Source organism: Xiphophorus hellerii, chromosome 17 (genome assembly GCF_003331165.1).
Source record: "Xiphophorus hellerii strain 12219 chromosome 17, Xiphophorus_hellerii-4.1, whole genome shotgun sequence".
NCBI classification, from domain to species: domain Eukaryota; kingdom Metazoa; phylum Chordata; class Actinopteri; order Cyprinodontiformes; family Poeciliidae; genus Xiphophorus; species Xiphophorus hellerii.
Window position 1 is genome coordinate 2,532,686 of NC_045688.1, and position 18,343 is coordinate 2,551,028.

General features: G+C 38.5%; 1 protein-coding gene across 1 annotated transcript; it reads left to right on the plus strand.

Annotated features, from left to right (window-relative positions):
• The first annotated feature begins 194 nt into the window (after positions 1-194).
• On the plus strand, positions 195-18,246 carry LOC116737139 (uncharacterized). The gene is made up of 6 exons (XM_032590153.1): positions 195-1,446; positions 4,794-5,107; positions 5,421-6,488; positions 13,174-13,253; positions 13,859-14,156; positions 15,569-18,246. Exons 2-6 carry the CDS (start codon positions 4,819-4,821, stop codon positions 16,774-16,776), a joined length of 2,943 nt encoding a protein of 980 aa, XP_032446044.1. The 5' UTR covers positions 195-1,446; positions 4,794-4,818; the 3' UTR covers positions 16,777-18,246.
• The last annotated feature ends 97 nt before the right edge of the window (positions 18,247-18,343 follow it).

Below are 18,343 nucleotides of genomic sequence, written 5' to 3' on the forward strand. Positions count from 1 at the left end.
GATTCCTTATTTTGAACAAATTTTTTATTCTGAACAGATTCTTTATTCTGAACAGATTCCTTATTTTGAACAAATTCTTTATTCTGAACAGATTCTTTATTTTGAACCGATTCCAGAGTCTAATCTAGTTCTACATTCTGAACTGATTCCAGAATGTTTTATAATAAAACATTCTAGTTCCACTAGCAGATTATTTCACTTATAAAAATACATTTTTTTCATGTTATAAAAACTAAAAAGTTCTCATCAAAACTAAGGAATTATTTACTTAAATCTCCTGTCTTCAGGAAAAGTTACTTAGAAGTTAGTTTTGTCTCATTTCGAGCGTACTCAGATATTTTCACTAGACAGTAACACAAAGATTTGATCTTATAATCAGTGAAAATGATAAAAATAAACAGCAGGAACCTCAGAAAGATGCTTTAAAGACTCTGTCACAGAAAAACCTCCCAGTTTGTTAATGGACCCGGCCGGCCGGGTCGGTATGAATGAAGTTTATTTCTCAGTTGGTCTGTGAAGCTGATGCTCAGGACGTTTCTGCGCTGTGATGCGTTTAGAGTTATGAGATCTCGCCGAGCCTGCGGTGAACAGATGAAACGTTTCTCTGAAATGTTGAGGACGGATCGGAGAACGCAGCGGCTCAGATGGAGGCGTGGTGGGAAAATGCTTCTGTTATCTGAAGCATGAAAACAACCTTTAACAACTTCAACAAGAGTTAAGAGTTTTCCTTCCTCTTCTGCATTTATGCACAATCTGTGTCATTTTTGTAATGAAATAAACTTTTATTGTAGTTCCAATTAAGGTGTTTTCATGTGGGAATTAAAGTTGATCTTCCTGTCAGATTATTTCCTCCAGAATAAAAGCAGAGAGAAAATATCTGGAGAAAATATCCGCAATGACGTCAGAGAAGAAACAATCAACCTGTGAAGAGTTATGAGGCCATTTTCAAACTGAAGTGCAACTAATTTCCAAAGATGAACAGATTCACTATTTTGAAAATATTCATTATTTGGGATGAATAAAGTATTTTTAAATTTGAATTTTGAACAGATTCATGTGTTTGATCCAGTTCTAGATTCTGAACGGATTCTAAGATTCATATTTGAACAAATTCCAAGATGCTAATCTGATTCTTTATTTTGAACAATTCCCAATTCTGAACAGATTAATTTAATTGATCAATTTTGAACAGATTTCTTATTTTCAACATATAAAATGTATATACAAAATTATTGTGGAGTAACAATACTCCTAAAAGTAATTTTTTTCCAGAGTTACTCATCTAAATAATTACTGTAGAAATGAGACTTCATCGCCATCTAGTGGCAGCTTTAAAGAATTACAGCCAGTCGGTTTTATGTCCCTCCCTTTTATAGGTCATTCATGAAGCAGACAGAAAAAGAGGAAGCACATGCGAGGAAGAACCGAGTCTGGACTCCCGTTTTAGTAAGTAAACATTTATATTCTTCTGCTTTATTGGATTGCAGGAATAATCCCATAATCCCTGCGGATGAGCTTCTGCTTTCTGGTGAATTTCACAGTCGCTGTTTGTTCTCTAATCCCCAATGTAAAAAAAGAAAATAAACCGCGTAAATGTGCCACAGAAATGTGAAAGAAACGTATTTCCCCTATTTTCTACTTCATGTCATTTTAAAAATTTCAGGTTTGAATCAACAGAAATGTGAAAAATTTAACAAGATAAACTGCTAAGTTACTTTTTGAAAAAATCCGTTTCAGAGTTGACATAAATATAATTTTCTGTTTTATTACGGAGAAGTTTTGTAGCTTAGATTACTGAAATGTAACAGAGGCTTTTAGTAAAAAACAGCGCTTTGTTTGCACTTTTATTTTCTACTTTTGCTTCTTTGTCACGTAAATGCTTCACACACATTTCATTTTAAACAAAGACAACCCGAATAAATACAAAAAGCAGTTTGATTTTTTTATCTATTAATATATAAAAAACAATCCTATCCAACAGGAGAAAGTAATAGCCTCTTATTTTATAAAAACGTTACAAATACACAGTAGTTAGTTTGCACTTTTATTTTTTATAAAAGTCCAAACTTTTCTTTTTTAAAAAAAAAAAGCTCACTTTTGTTTTGTTGACACTTCAAAATCCATTTTATTTATCGTTTTATTTTTACTTATTTTGGATATTTGAAATGTCTTCCAGTTTCAGTGTTAAATATTCTTTAAACATGAAAGTTTATTGATCTTTTAGTTGCTGTACTTGCATTAATATGCCATTATTGATATTTTATTAGTTGGAAAATGGTCTCAAAATGACAACTGTGTCTTTCCTACAATAATTTCTGGGAAACTTTATGGTCCAGATATGATAACTTCTGCTTCCAGTGAAGATAAAAACCGTCCTGATGGGATAAATCAGGATGTCGCTCAGTTCCCGTCCAAAGGTTCGGTTTCGTTTTGCTTCCGCGGTTTATTGACCCGTCCAGCAGTTTGACTTAAACAAAAAAATCACTGTAATAATAAATCAGGTAAATGCTGATTAAAGAGTTTTTGTAGTTTTTCTGCAATTTGAGGCCCAGAGATCAGTTCACTGAGCCAGTAAACGTGTAGATTAGATTAGATTAGATTAGATTGCAGTTATACACAGTAAAGTGAAATATGTTGTGGTACCTGCAGCCAAAGAAAGAACCATAGCAAAAGAAAGCAGGAGTTTAGAGTACAGCACATTAGGTCATAATTAAAATGATAAAACTATAAAATTCTAATCTTCTGTCATAAAATTAGTAACAAGATGTAATAAAGCATCTTATTACTTCTTCACAGCAATAGGATGTGACAAAGTGCATGGAATAAAACAAACTGGAGATACTGAATTATTTAAGCCTCAGCAGTGAAAAAATGAATCGTTTGTGAATAAAAAGTCTTTTTCACCTTTCAGCCTTAGACCTGACAGTCTGGTAGATTCAGTTTGACTCGTGGCGAAGCGCCAGGTAGCCACTCCCCTCTGCTGCACCTTTCTGCAGCTTCTCCGCTGGTTAGTGATGAGAACCAGGTGGACTCAACCAGAGAGCGCAGGTAGGACTGGTGTGACTGACCCGTCACTCCTGTTTGAAGGACAGGAGCAAACAGTGCTGGCAATTCAGAACTGTGCAAAAGTTTCTACAAACTGTGGAGGACAGCCGGTAAGCTCCACAATGCTGCTGCTGCTGCTTTCCTGAGTCTCACTGGAGCAGAACATGGACTCTGATTGGTTGTTGTACTGAACAGTTTTAATATTCAAATCAAATCAAGTGAGTAATTAAAAAAAAAAATCACTTTGTCTTTATTGTTTATGGTAGAAAGTGAAAAATGAATAAATGTTGAATAGAATTTTGACTAAAAATATATTTAAGAAATTTTGATAAATATGCTAATTTATTTATTGGTGTTGAATTTTACTATAAAATATTTGCTATTTATTATACTTTTGGAATAATTAGTTTAAAGGGGTGGAAATCTGTTTGATTATTTCACAATGTATTTATCTTAATTTCAAAATGTAATAAATGTGTTTCCGTTTCTTTCAGCTATGTGGCTGGAAGGCTAAAAACTATGATGACCATCATATAAAAATAAAGATGGATCAGCTACAGTGGAGGCTCTTTGAGTGAAATCCAGTTAAGATTCACAGTAGAGACTTTCCCTCTCAAGTGGGGAATCGCACAGGAAACCAGACTTGATAAAACTTGACAATTTGGGCTGTTGTGGTTCTCTGGTCAAATCAACCAAACCATTTGAAAAACCTGTTCCCCTCCTGGCCTGTGGGGGCGCTGCACCAATAACCACTGAAGGAAACATGAAAACTTCCTTCTTCACAAATTGGAAACAAAATGGATTAGCGTCAGATTTTAGCGGTTGTAGGATTTCTCTTTTGTCTCAAAACCATGAGTCATTTCTCATGCCAGTGCTAAGCTAGCGCATTTGTTTTGCTTGCATTTACCCACAATGCCCTGCGCTGTGGTCCTCTTCCTGCTTCTGGAGCGGTCTCCGGTCCATTTGGTCCGCTTCAAACCAGAAGCATTCGAACTCTGGTTCACAGCGAACCAGAGTTCACTTATCTGTACTGAGACCGAGGTTTGTACCAGAATTAGCTTTTTTGGTTCTTATTAGAGTTTGATTAGCATTCACACCTCTCCAAATGAACAGAACCTTCCAGGCAAATGGACTGCAGTTGGATTAAAGCGGACTGAAGAGGGTTGGTGCGAATGCTCCCTTGGGGCGCAGGAGTCCGGTCCAAAATCAGGAAGTGGTCTGCAGCGCAGGGAATTCTGGGTAAATACAACCAAAACAAACGTGCTAGCCTAGCGCTAGCGGGAGAAATGGCTCATGGTCTTTAGCCAAAGACAAAAGTGAAATCCTTGAACCACTAAAATCTGACACCACTCCAATTTTGTTTATGTTTTGTGAAGAAGGAAGTTGCTCTCAGTGTCTTCAGAGGTTTATTGTGTCGTTTCCTTCAGTGGTTCTTGGTGCAGCGCCCCCACAGGCCAGGAGGGGAACAGGCTGCTCAGAGGGTTTGGTTGGTTTGACTCAGAGCAGAGAGAAAGAACCACAGCAGCTGGAGATGGAACAAATGTTGTGACTTTGGTCCCAAACTTCAGAATAAACTAATACCAATTTATCCAAATGTTTTACATTCATGGGTTTTTGGGTGCTGTCAGATTAAACCAAACCAAATTCATTGTTTATAGTGAACATTTGTTTAATTATGATAGTTTTTAAAAATAAATCAAAGACAAGCTTCAGTAATTTAGTATTTTGTGTATTTTTTGTGTTTTCAGGGTCTCAGCTGGTGCCTAAACAACAATGGCGACAGCTAAAGAGGATCTGTGGAAGACCCTGGAGCACCTGACAGGCGACCAGTTCAAACAGTTCAAGTGGCTGCTTCAGGCTGATGGGAATGACCCCCGGTCCATCCCGGTGTCCCGGCTGGAGAAGGCGGACCGGACAGACACGGTGGACCTGATGGTCCAAAGGTACGGCGAGGCCGAGGCGGTGAGGAGATCGTTGCAGGTTTTAGAGAAGATCAGCAGAAATGATCTGGCACAACGTCTGTCAAACACAAGATCGGCGCAAAGAGGGGAGTTCGAAAATGGTAAATATGAAAACTGTTATTGTTATAATGTCCCAAAATTCTGACAATCTCAGATTTCTGACTTTAATCTGAGATTTCTGATTTAAATCTCATAATTTAAATTTGTATATCATTAAATATCAAAATTCTGACTTTAATCTGAGAATTTAGGTTTGTAAGGAATCATTTTATCTTAGATTTCTGACTTTAACGTGAGAAATTTTACTTTCCTGTCAGAATTCTGACATTAACGTTACAATTTAAGTTTGAAGCCATCACTTAATCTCAGAAATATATGAGTGGTCCAACTGATTCTGTTTTTGCTCCAATCCAGGCCTGACTGCTGTTCCTTCCCAATGTGAAAGTGAAAGACAGAAGTCCAGACTGAGGGAAATGAAGTCGGAAGCGAGGCTGAAAATAAAAGAGAGAAAGATGAAGATCTGTGAGATCCAGCGTTCAGCAGAGCTGAGCAGGAAGTCTGCCGAGCGACAGACCGCAGAGAGTCTGCAGACTTTCAGAGTTTTAATCCAGTCGGTCCAGGAAAGTCTGTCCCATCTCACCAAAGCCGTCGAGGAGAAGCAGAAGACTTTCCAAAAGCAAGCGGAGCAGCTCATCAGAAAGCTGGAGAAGGAAATCTCAGAGCTGACGAAGAGCGAGGCGGAGCTGGATCGTCTTCTCCTTACGGATACCAACCTGCAGTTCCTCCAGGACGTGGAAACCTCCGACCTCACAGAGTTCTCCGTTCATCAGCCGTCCTATGGCGAAACCGTCATGGCCTCCGTGGACAAGCTGAAGGAATTGCTTGACGGAGAAATGAAGAGGTTCCTCAGCAAGGCCAAGCTGATCCGAATGCAGCAGTTTGCTGTCGATGTGACTCTGGATCCGGACACGGCGCATCCCAACCTGGTTTTATCTCCAGACGGGAAGCGGGTCCACTGTGGCGGCGTGAAGCAGAATCTCCCCGATAACCCGGAACGGTTCGACACTGCGGCCAACGTTTTGGGCAGGCAGAGTTTCTCCTCTGGGAGAGTTTATTTCGAGGCTGAGGTGAGAGAAAAAACGGCCTGGGACGTCGGCGTCGTCTACGGATCGATTGGCAGGAAGGGGTCGATCTCGTCGAGCCCCGGCGGCGGCTACTGGGCCGTCGGATTACGAAGCGGAGATACGATCAAGGCGGCCGGTTTGAACCTGGATGTAAAAACTCCATTGAACAAAGTCGGTGTTTTTGTGGATTACAAGGTGGGCTCCATCATTTTCCACAACGTTGATTCTGCAGAAGAGATCCACCGATACTCAGACTGCTCCTTCACGGAGAAACTTTATCCGTTCTTCAGTCCCGGCGTTTATCACGGCGGCTTGAACGCCAAACCTCTGATCATCTCCCAAAGTCACCGCCATCCAACTCCATGAATTAAAGCATCTGCAATTCAACTGGTTGTTTTTTTATGATTCCATTTGTACGGCGGAGTTTAAAGTCATAATATTACAAAAATAAAGTCGCATGAGATTTAATACAAGATTAAAGTTGCACTAATATGACAACAAAGTCATATTTGAAAAATAAAATCAAAATAATATGAGAATAAAAAATATTTAAAGAATAAAGTAAAAATGATGAGAAGTTGAAATAATGAAAATAAAGTTATAATATTGTGAAAATAAAGTCAAAATAATATTAGAATAAAGTCAAAATAATGAGTATAGTTGTAGTTATTATATAACAATAAAGTAATATTTCAAGAATAAAGTCATATTAATACAAGAATAAAATTATAATATTTTGACAGAGTTTAAATAATATCAGAACAAAGTCATAATTTTATGCTTTTATTCATGTAATTTTTTTATTTTTTATTTTCAGAGTTTGGTCCTAACACTTCTTTATACGATACTTTATCTAGTGGGTGTTTGTGTAAAACTTGCATCATAAAATCAAAATAATTAAAAATGTTCCATTTTACACACAACTTCTCCATGTTTTACTGTCAGAGGTTTAATATTCCTGTTGAAACTTTGTTTGGCGCTGTGATAAAATTCAAACTCTGTCAGTCAACATTTAGTTTCAGGCGTCAGTGTGGGAGTTTGAACGCTACGTCACTCATTTAGCTCAGTCACTAATAAAAAACGAGTTAAAACGGAAGCTAACCATCATGAGAGAGAATAATTACTGGTTTCATTTAATAACATCACATTATTACAAACACGTTCGCTCTTTAATACTGAAAAATCAAAGTTGGAATAACCAGACACAGTGGTTTGATACAAATACAATAATTTTCCTGTTTTTAAAACAATTTGAGCTGTAATTGTCATGACTGTATTGTAGATATTGCCAGGAGACGAGATAAACTATTTGCAGGTAAACAGACGAATTATGTAGACAAGACGTTCAGGTTGTAATAAAAGCAAGTCCTTTTTTAATTATACATAACATTACGTTTCTCTGTTATTCTTACCATCATTAATAAATAAGGGTTTGTTCTTTTTTCTTTTTGGATATCACTGGGTCAGATCTTATTCTAGATATGTCTGTCAATATTTTCACAAATATTTACTAGGCGTGTATTTTTGAAACAGTTTGAAAATAAATTAATAAAATATAACTTTATATGTCCCACAGATGATACATATGTTTAAATTAAGAGCTAAACGCCAGTAAGGCCTGCAAATAGTTAAATTGAAAACATAATTTTAATTCAGCTATTGTAATTATTTGTATGTGAAACATTTGAGAAAGGGTCACAGGTTTATTGTAGTACCATCTTTCTGCCACCAGATGGCAACATCCGGTTTTTTTCACTGTTTTCCCTCCGGGTTTTCTGAATCTCATCCTATCCATCTCTTTTTCTAAGAACTTTTCCAAACCGTCTCTTTCCTCTCGCCAATCTGTTCACTTCTAATCCCGTCCATCCTGATCATCCCAATGAAAATCTCTGCATCTTATTAAATAGGAGGTTACTGTTACTGCACAATAGTCAGCCCCGCCCTCTTCATCACAACTCCTTTGGACTGACTACTGACCAGTTCTCCGTCTAACAGGTCCGGAAAATCTCTGAGACCTGGGTATTACCCTAAGAGTACTCCATGAGAGATAATCTGTTTAAACTGGTGGCGAAAGCGATTCGTCTAGCTCTAACTACCTCCAATCCAGAAGTTATGACCCTTTACAGTTAAGAAACAATCAGCTGAGTAGCCCTCGCAGCTGCATAATTCCAATAACCACTTCTGTTAACGGTAGCTCACTTTCTACATTATAACTCGCTCTTGGAACCGGCTAGATTAAATTTAGTGACTTAGATGTAAGTCCCAGGGTCATTATCTACACTCACCAAAGGAAATTATGAAGCCTCCTGTTTCCTAGAATCATGTACATTAGTTTTACCTCAATTAAAAGAACAGAAAAATGATCAAAATGACTCAATTAATTCCAATGTCCACCAACCTCATCAGAATTTTATAGTATAAATTTATTAAGCAAGCTTGAGCAAGGATATGTGACATACAGATCAATAATCAATTGTATATAATTCAAGAGCAGTATAATAAAATTCACATGTATAATCATACTATGCTGTCTCCTTTCCCTCACTTATGTCACTAGTTCTGAGATAGATTTTTGGGGGGCAGATTCAACTCACACCCAGTTGCTGATGGATCTTTAGTAACAGGCACATCCAGAAACCTTGGTCGGGATCCTTGTCCTTGTGTGGAAAAGTCCTCTTTAGAATAGTAGCAAAGTAGAGCAGATTTAAATCCTTTAAAAACCCAGCTCTTTATCCCTCCGGGATCTTTGTCTTATCTCCAAGTCTGTTGCAATATTTTTGGGTTGAGGCAAGACCGACGGTCGGATCAGGAACCAGGGCTTGGGAGTCCGGTACTTGTCCCTTCTTGTCGGCGAGGAGTCTCAAGTCTCCCGTGATTCCAGGGTGCGGTCTGTTGCTGTTTCCTCAATCTGCTTCCCAGTATTGACTTCTTTCCAGCGCCGAGGACAAAGAACGCCTGCTTTCTCATTTCAGCCCTCTTTTATCTAGACAATGTTTATCTTTTCACAATGTGTATAAAGTTTGTTGAATTGATGCGATTGATATGAAAAAGGAGTAATAAATCAAAACCGTTGTGCAGTTTTCATTCTGATTATAATTATGTGACAAGTTAAATAAAGTTCAGACTGTAGATGTATAAATAAACTCAAAGTGACAATATACATCTACAGTATATAGCAATGACATCTTAATACCTCAATATAACTACACTTGTGTTAAGCCAGTCAGATTGAAATTGTAAAGAGTAGTCATAAAGTTCAATAGGGGTCAAAGTTCATGTGATGAGCAGCCCAATTAAGCAGATTCTGTGAACAGCATTTATTCACAGAACACATTTCCATTTATAAACAAAGGTGTATTATAATATAATAGAAGTATTATAATGGTATTTAGTAATATAAATTGAAAAATATATATATATATACAAGGCAGCTAAAGAGGTAAGATTATTTACTTTGGTACAATAGCGCTCAGTGATTGGCTGGTTGGACTTACTTTGGTACAATAGCGCTCAGTGATTGGCTGGTTGGACTTACTTTGGTACAATAACGCTCAGTGATTGACTGGTTGGACTTACTTTGGTACAATAGCGCTCAGTGATTGGCTGGTTGGACTTACTTTAGTACAATAGTGCTCAGTGATTGGCTGGTTGGACTTACTTTAGTACAATAGTGCTCAGCGATTGGCTGGTTGGACTTACTTTGGTACAATAGCGCTCAGCGATTGGCTGGTTGGACTTACTTTGGTACAATAGCGCTCAGTGATTGGCTAGTTGGACTTACTTTGGTACAATAGCGCTCAGCGATTGGCTGGTTGGACTTACTTTGGTACAATAGCGCTCAGCGATTGGCTGGTTGGACTTACTTTGGTACAATAGCGCTCAGTGATTGGCTGGTTGGACTTACTTTGGTACAATAGCGCTCAGTGATTGGCTGGTTGGATTTACTTTGGTACAATAGCGCTCAGTGATTGGCTGGTTGGACTTACTTTAGTACAATAGTGCTCAGCGATTGGCTGGTTGGACTTACTTTGGTACAATAGCGCTCAGCGATTGGCTGGTTGGACTTACTTTGGTACAATAGTGCTCAGCGATTGGCTGGTTGGACTTACTTTCGCATGCTACTGTAGCTGTTGCATTTGCATGCAAAAGGTAGTGGGATCGATGCCGGCATCCTCCAGTTTTTCATCATTTCTTTTGCGTTCAACTTCATTTCGACTGTTATTCTAATAAAAATATACCAAAGTATATTGTTTTTTTTTTTTTATATTAACATTTTTATTGAGAAAGCACATTACAATACAATTATATAATTACACCGATTACATTCACATTTTTACATGCTTCCTCTGTTTTCTAATTTAGACAAGAGAGAGAGAGAAAAAAAAACAAAAAAAACAAACAAAAAACCAAAACTTGAATGGGAGCGGCGGGGCGGTCTGAGTACCAACCCATAATTGACATATCAAATTAGAGCATAAATCTGAATGACAGCAAGGTTTACGAAAAATCAGACACAACAGGTTTGACATATTCTGTCCACTTTGACCATATCTTGTAGAAAGTATCTCTCTGCACATTAATGGAAAAAGATAGTCTCTCCAGTACATAGATCTCTTTCACTACATTTATCCAGTCATCAGTTGTTGGAGGTTCCCGTTTAAGCCATTTCCTTGTAAGGGCCTTTTTGCTCCCGGCCAGTAAAATGAACAGAAGTTTTTGATCGTTGTGGTTCAGTTTGTCAACCGGTATGTTACATAAAAATATGCATTCAAAAGTTAAAGGAAAATTAGCAGTGAAGATGTTCTGTAAATGATTATGGATTTGAGACCAATATTGCTGGATGGTTTGGCAGTCCCAGAAAATATGGAAATGATTGGCATCATCCCTTCCACATCTCCAGCAGGTAAAACCCCTTCCCTGGTATCGTTTCTGCTTTGGGGTTATGAAAAATCTTATAATATTTTTCCAGCAGAATTCACGCCAAACCTTCGATCTTGTTGTTGTCCATGGTATCTTACAGATGTGGCCCCAATCATCTTCTGAGATTGTCAGGCTGGCTTCTTTTTCCCACTTCACTTTAATATAATCAGTGCTGTCTTTCTTACACCGCAGGATGGCGTCATATAACCTGGAAATAGTTTTACCTGGTTTTGATTTAGTTAGTAATATAAACGTTTCCACAAATCTCAAATTATGTAAATGTACTTTTAGCTCTTTATTAAAATAATTTCTGACCTGTAAAAATCTAAAAAAGTCATCTGCACATAAATCATGTTTTCTTTTCAGGGTTTCAAAACATTGGAACGTCCCTTTATGGACAAAAGAATAGTAATTAGTTAGGCCTTTTGAAATCCACTTCTTGAATCTATCGTCATGTTGATTTGGGAGGAAATCCGAATCATAAGCGCACCATCTTAAGAGTTTAGAGGCATTTTCTAAACCACAGATTCTAATTGCTTCATTCCATGCAGATATCATTACTTGTGATATAGGTTCATCTGCCAAATTAATTTTACTCTGTAATTTTGTGTCAGCTATTATGGCTTTAATCGGCATTGTTTTGACCGTTTCCCCTTCCACATTTTTCCATCCTGCAGTGTAATCCGGACAGCACAAACATATCAAAGGTCTCAACTGAGCTGCGCAAAAATATTCTCGTAAACATGGAAGCCCACAACCCCCTTTTTCCTTTTTTAATTGTAGAGTTTTGTATTTGACTCTGGCTTTTTTCCCTTTCCAAATGTATTTGGACAGCATCTTATCCCATTCTACAAATTGTTTTGACGGTACGGGAACTGGTAGGGATTGAAATAAATACAAAAATCGGGGGAGAATGTTTAATTTAACTGACTCAATCCTGGAGTGTAGGTCTAAGAAAGGTATGGCGTTCCATCTTTGGATATCTGACTTTATGGCTATGTTCAAGGGGGCATAATTGGCTTCAAACATTTCATTAGGGTCACGATGGATCACCACCCCCAGATACCTAATACTATCTGCCTCCCATTCCCATTTATAGCAATTTTTAATTTCAGCTGGTGGGTCATAATTCACCGTTAGTACCTGTGTTTTGTTCACATTAACCTTGTACCCTGAGTATAAACCGAAATCTGATAAGATTTTCATTAATTTGGGGAGAACCAGATTAGGATGAGACATAACAAGCAACAAGTCATCAGCAAATAATGCCAATTTTTGCTCGCCTCCTATGGTCCTTATTCCAATTATATCCCGTCTTTGTCTGATCCATTGGCTCAATGGTTCTATAAACAGGGCGAAGAGGAGTGGCGACAAACAGCAACCCTGTCGGGTACCTCGCTCGAGTATGAATGATTCAGTAAGGTCTCCATTAATTTTGATTTTGGCTGTTGGTTTATCATACAACCCAGATATAGTATTTATTATAGATTTATCAAATCCAAATCTCTCAAGAACCTGATATAAAAAGGACCACCTCACAGAATCAAATGCCTTTTCGGCGTCTAAACTTAGCACTAAAGTCTCTATTTTTTGTCTGTGAACCTGGTTCATAATATGTAAAACTTTCCTAATGTTATCTTGAGTTTGTCGATGTTTAATAAAGCCTGTTTGATCATTATGTATTAGTCCTGGTAGGATAGTTTCAAGTCTCCTAGAGATGATGGAAGTGAACAGCTTATAATCAATATTTAATACACTGATAAAGTATATTGTTTTGCTGTTCTACTCTCACCAGTGATCCCTTCAAATCAACATGAAAATCGCAGCAGTTAACACGTCATAAGTGTTTACTAAAGAGCTATCCTTTAACAAAGATATCTTTTTGACAGAGATATCCTGTTAAAGAAAGGATATCTATCTTTAACAGGATAGATATCCTAACCTGTTAAAAAGAAAGCATAATTGATCCCCTTTAAAGCTTCAACAGGAGCAGATTTATAATTGATGATGGGTGTTTTACTGTCTGCACGTTTGCTGAAGCTGCTTTCAGTTTGAAGAGCATGCTCCTCCTCTGCAAGCATAGGAGCTGATAAGAGACGCTGACGTCTACAGGAAGTCAGACTGAAGCAGGACTGAAACTGTTACACCGTTAGCGGACAGAAACATTCAGCTGTATTTAAACAGCTGGGTTGGACTGAGATGGGTGAGTTTTCCTTCTACACTTGATTCAGTAGCAGAAAATATAGAAATACTCGGCACAAGAACAGAAACTAACATGTTTAGCAAAGCAAAGAACGAGGTTTGCTTTCTGTTTGATAAACGCCTCTCTGTAAAAATAACGCAGAGATGTTCCAGGCTCTTTAAAGCACTTTAAAAACTGTTTTACACAATTAAAAAACAGATTTTTGACTGTTAGTTCTGTCGCTGAAACAGAAAACACCCAAAACAAAGCTGGGCTAATTATATAACCAGAAACATTTACAGAATAGAGTTTTTAAACTAATATTTCCATGAAGGTAAGTCAGGCAGTAAAACAAAACAAGTGAAAGAAATATATCAATCAGTTGCATTGATTTGGAGACATGAATTCAATCAACAAAGCAAAATGGAAACTTTCGTTTGGTGTTCTGCGTTGAGAATTAGAGTTGTGTATTTAGCCTTTGTACATGACATGGAAACAGGTTTCATCCTGTAAAAATCAACCTTGATTTGCAGAAGTAAGCACAATCTTGTTTGGAGTATATTTGTTGGATCTCATTTAAAGACATTTATTTTAACTAAATATTTTTTCTGTCTCCATATTTCCAGAAGTTCCCCAAAAGTGAGAGCATGGAAAAACTTTCTGTGGAGCTCCTAAATACTCTCAAGAACTTGAAGCAGGATGACTTTGAACAATTTAAATGGTTTTTGAAGCAGGATGACATCTTGAATGGTCAAAAAGGCATCCCAGAAGATGACCTGGAGGGGGCAGAAAGATGGGAGACGGTTGATCTGATGCTACGCCAATACAAAGGCCCTGGGGCTAAGCAGGCAGCAATCAATATTTTACAGGCGATTGGACAGAACAACCTGGTGGAACAGTTAAAAAGATTCTGCGAAGAACAAGGTAAGGGAAAATAAAACAATTCTGACAACAGAAATGTTTTAATGTGGAACCATTTGTATTAAATGTTTCATTGACGTTTAGTCTCACAAATGTGTGCTAAATTTGCCAGCACAGTTGTGTGAGTGGAATAATAAGATACCAAACACACACCCTAGTGGAACTCCTGTGCTCAGATTGATGGACGCACTATTTAATCTAAGTAGAGATTTCTTACTTAGAGCTACTGTAGAGAAGAAATCCCATCACACTGAAAGATTTTACTTTGCTTTGACACGTAAATGTTTAGTTTCTTGTAGTTTAAAAAATATCTTTTTTCAAGATTAATGTGCCGCACATACATGTTGTCTTCAAGCAGACTTGGGCTCTTCTGTCTCCATCTAACTGGGTTGTATAGTTATGTGGGTGTCATTTTGAGGGGTGAAATGATACCTAAATCTCATAAGACGAGACGAGAGGTGATATTAAGTTAACAAGAACAAAATGAAATACTTTCAATAAAACTTTAAAAGATTTATGCTGCAAAAGGGCCTTTATTCTGCATTTTCATTTTCACCTGAAACTCTTGTCTGATTTCATTCACCTCTTCAGACCTTGGGACAGTGCTTCAACCATACAATGTCTTCAGTACAACATTTACCATTTCCTAGTTGCTACTGATAGCATGCGATTGTGAAGTAGCTCAGCGAACCCCTAGACACCAGCAATCAGTTTTATCAATGCTTTCTGCCTCCATCAGTCTCTCAACAACTTTTAGTGCTCAGATATTGTTCGTCTTTCTCACTTTGTTGCCATTTATCATTCCTACTGAAAAGCCAAAATGCTGCCAAACAGATGATTTAAGGCTACTTAAGGCATCTTCTTAACCGTTGCGCATCAATTTACCCTGTGCGCGGTCCGGTGGGGTCACAATAACCCAGCATGCGCTTTTACAAGTTCTTTTTGTGTGTGGTTTTGAGATCAGCTTGACTGGACAATCCCACGCTTTCCCGCTGTCCGACCGTGACATCTGGTGCGATCCTCCTGAACGTCACATTAAGACCGAGGGTTAAGTTACAACGATGGCAACTGGCTAATGCTCATGAGATAGCAGTCACCTCAACAAAAAATATGGTGACGTTTTATCTTGTTCGATGAGGTCTCATTACATTTTCAGTAAAGAATGATGGTATGGTTAGTCGCTGTTGTTTAGGTTTCGTCCATTTTGTTGGACGTTAGTTCCCAAAGTTCTCCCCTGATCAGTTGGGTGTCCTTTGGGTAGCCTGTTGCATAGCTCCACTTCCATGACAACAGGTCTTGAAAGAGTCATTGGTAAAATTAAACAAATATATTGCAGCACTAATTCTGATATGTAAAAACTAGAGTTGTTTGTGCAGATGGAAGAGCTACTTCATGGACGCCTTGCTTTGTTTCAGATCTCAACCCTCGGCATCTACGTTTTGTGACAGAAGGCATTGGAGAAAAGGAAGCCGAGTTGGAAAAACTCCGTGAGTTTGCAGTGGACGTAACCTTGGATCCGGATACGGCGCATCGCGATCTTGTCCTCTCCAGTGATGGGAAACAAGTTTACGACACTAATGTGACCAAAGATCTCCCAATGACCTCCCAGAGGTTTGACACATGTGCCAGTGTAGTAGGAAAGGAGACATTTTCCTCAGGAAAGTTCTACATTGAGGTTCAGGTTGAAGGGAAAACTGATTGGTCTGTTGGGATAGCCCACGAGTCCATCAACCGAAAAGGGAAAATCTGCCTCAGCCCCAATAATGGCTTCTGGACTATATGGTTAAAAGACAAGGTTTATGAAGCTTTGGCAAAGCCTTCAGTTGTACTCCCTCTGAAGTCCCGTCTTCAGAAGGTGGGAATCTTTGTGGATTATGACAAGGGTCTCGTCTCCTTCTATAATGTAAATACAGCAGATCTGATCTATTCATACAAAAAATGCTCCTTCAAAAAAAATCTCCTGCTGTATATTAATACAAGTAGTAACTGCAATGGCAGAAACTCTGCTCCGATGATTATCACTCCTGTAGTTGACAAGATAAACAAAGCAACACTGAGGAGTATCAAGGAGTTTGCATTTGAGGTGACTCTGGATCCAGATACGGCACATCCAGAACTAGTTTTATCTGACAATGGGAAACGGGTCCATCATGTAGATGTGAGGAAAGACGTTCCAGACAATCCAAAGAGATTCAGTGACCATGTCAGTGTTTTAGGAAAAAGTTTCTTCCATCAAAGATTCTACTTTGAGGTCCTGGTTAAAGGGAAGACCGACTGGACTATAGGAGTCGCCACCGAGTCGATTGAAAGGAAGGGAGAACTCACACTGCAACCAGAAAGTGGTTTCTGGACAATTTGTCTAAGGAATGGGGAAGAATATGAGGCATTTGATAAACCAATAGTCCGTTTAACTAGAAGATTAAATCCAGAGAGGGTGGGAGTATTTGTTGATTATGATGGAGGTCTGGTCTCCTTTTATAACGTAGATACTGCTGATCTTCTCTACTCCTTTACTGGTTGCTGCTTCGCGGAGAGACTTTTGCCTTTCTTTAGTCCCTGCACTAATATTGGAGGTACAAATTCTGCTCCTCTGATTATTTCTCCTGTCAGTCTCTTTGATTAGATCAATCATATCGTCATTTGAAAGACCTAGAGACAGCGACGAGTGACGGTGCATCCTGAGAGAGTCACCAGTCCATCTCAGAGACACACAGGACAATCAACCAAACAGTCTCAGACCTGATGTAGACTGAGGGTACATTCACACCAACCCTGGTTAGCCCACTTTGAAATAGAAAGTCTAGTTCAGTGAGAACGCACTATCAAAATCTGACGTGGACCAAAAAAGCAAACTCTGGATGGCCTACAAACCTAGATCTTGGATTGGTTGAAGTAGAATCTGGCATGGTTCAAATTAATATGTGAACGCCAAGCGGGCCAGAGACCGTTCCAAAGACAGAAAGCAAACTATAGCATTCTGGGTAAATACAACCACAACAAACACATGTCTACTTCCAGAAGGAGAAATGGCTCCTGGTCTTTTACCAAAGGACGGAGAAATACTACAACCACTAAAATCTGTTGCCACTCCATTTTTGTTTACATTTTGTGAAGAAGGAAGTTGCGCTTGGCGTCTCCCCAGAGAGAACCTAACTAAGTACAGGGAGAACATGTGAACTTCCTGCAGAAAGACCCCAGCTCAAGGTTCAAACACTTATATGTCCAATCCAGATTTCAAGCATGTAATTCAGTTAACTTTGATGATTCTGGCTTATAGCTAATGAAGCAAATTCAGTTTGTCAGAAAAGTACATTACATCCAACAGGTGAAAAAGGATTTTAATGCAAAAATGTGGATGAGTTGAAACTATGTCCATGCCCCTTACAGTACAGCATTTGCTCTGAAGTCCAGGTTGCTTTGATATCGGTCAGACAGTCAAGAACAGCACCACATGGTGATTAGACCAACTTTTGGTACCTTTGGCTGTGTGGGTTGGTGTGGGTACCAAGTCCTGTTGGAGAATGAACTCAACATCTCTAAAAATAACATCAGTAGAAGAAAGAATGAAGTGATCCAAAATGTCCTGGTAGATGACTGTCCAACACCATCAATGAGGCTCTTAAAATCTTCACTAACTGCGGAAACGTCCCACTGGAACTCAAACGACCAGATTCCAACAGGTTCTGGGACCTTAATTTCAAAAATGAAATTCAAGGTTTTGTCTTAAATTTGGACTTTCAACCACTGGGAAAGAGTCCAGTCCTTTTTCTCTCTGGCCCAGGCAGGACCTCTGTCCTCGGTGAAGCGGGTCAACTCAAGGAATGCGACTGTTGTAGCCTGGATATGTCTTGTGAATCTTTACTTCCCAATACAGGCTGCAGTAATCCCTGCTGTTTGTGCACCTTTTTTCTTCCACTCAACTTCCCATGAATATGCTCAAGTTCTTTTTTCTGGTTTACTAGTTTGTTTCTATCCAATAAAACTTTGGGTTTCATCTGAAGTTACAGAAAAGAAAATGTAAAATATATGTGTAATGACTCTATAAGTTGCCATTTTTGAGCAGAATTACTGAAATAAATAATTTTTCAATGCTGTTCTAATGTATTGAAATGCATCTGTATTCTTGCACCATTAATGTTTTATTTTGAAGAGTGCACCGGTTCATACTGTCCTAAATTTCACAGGTTGTT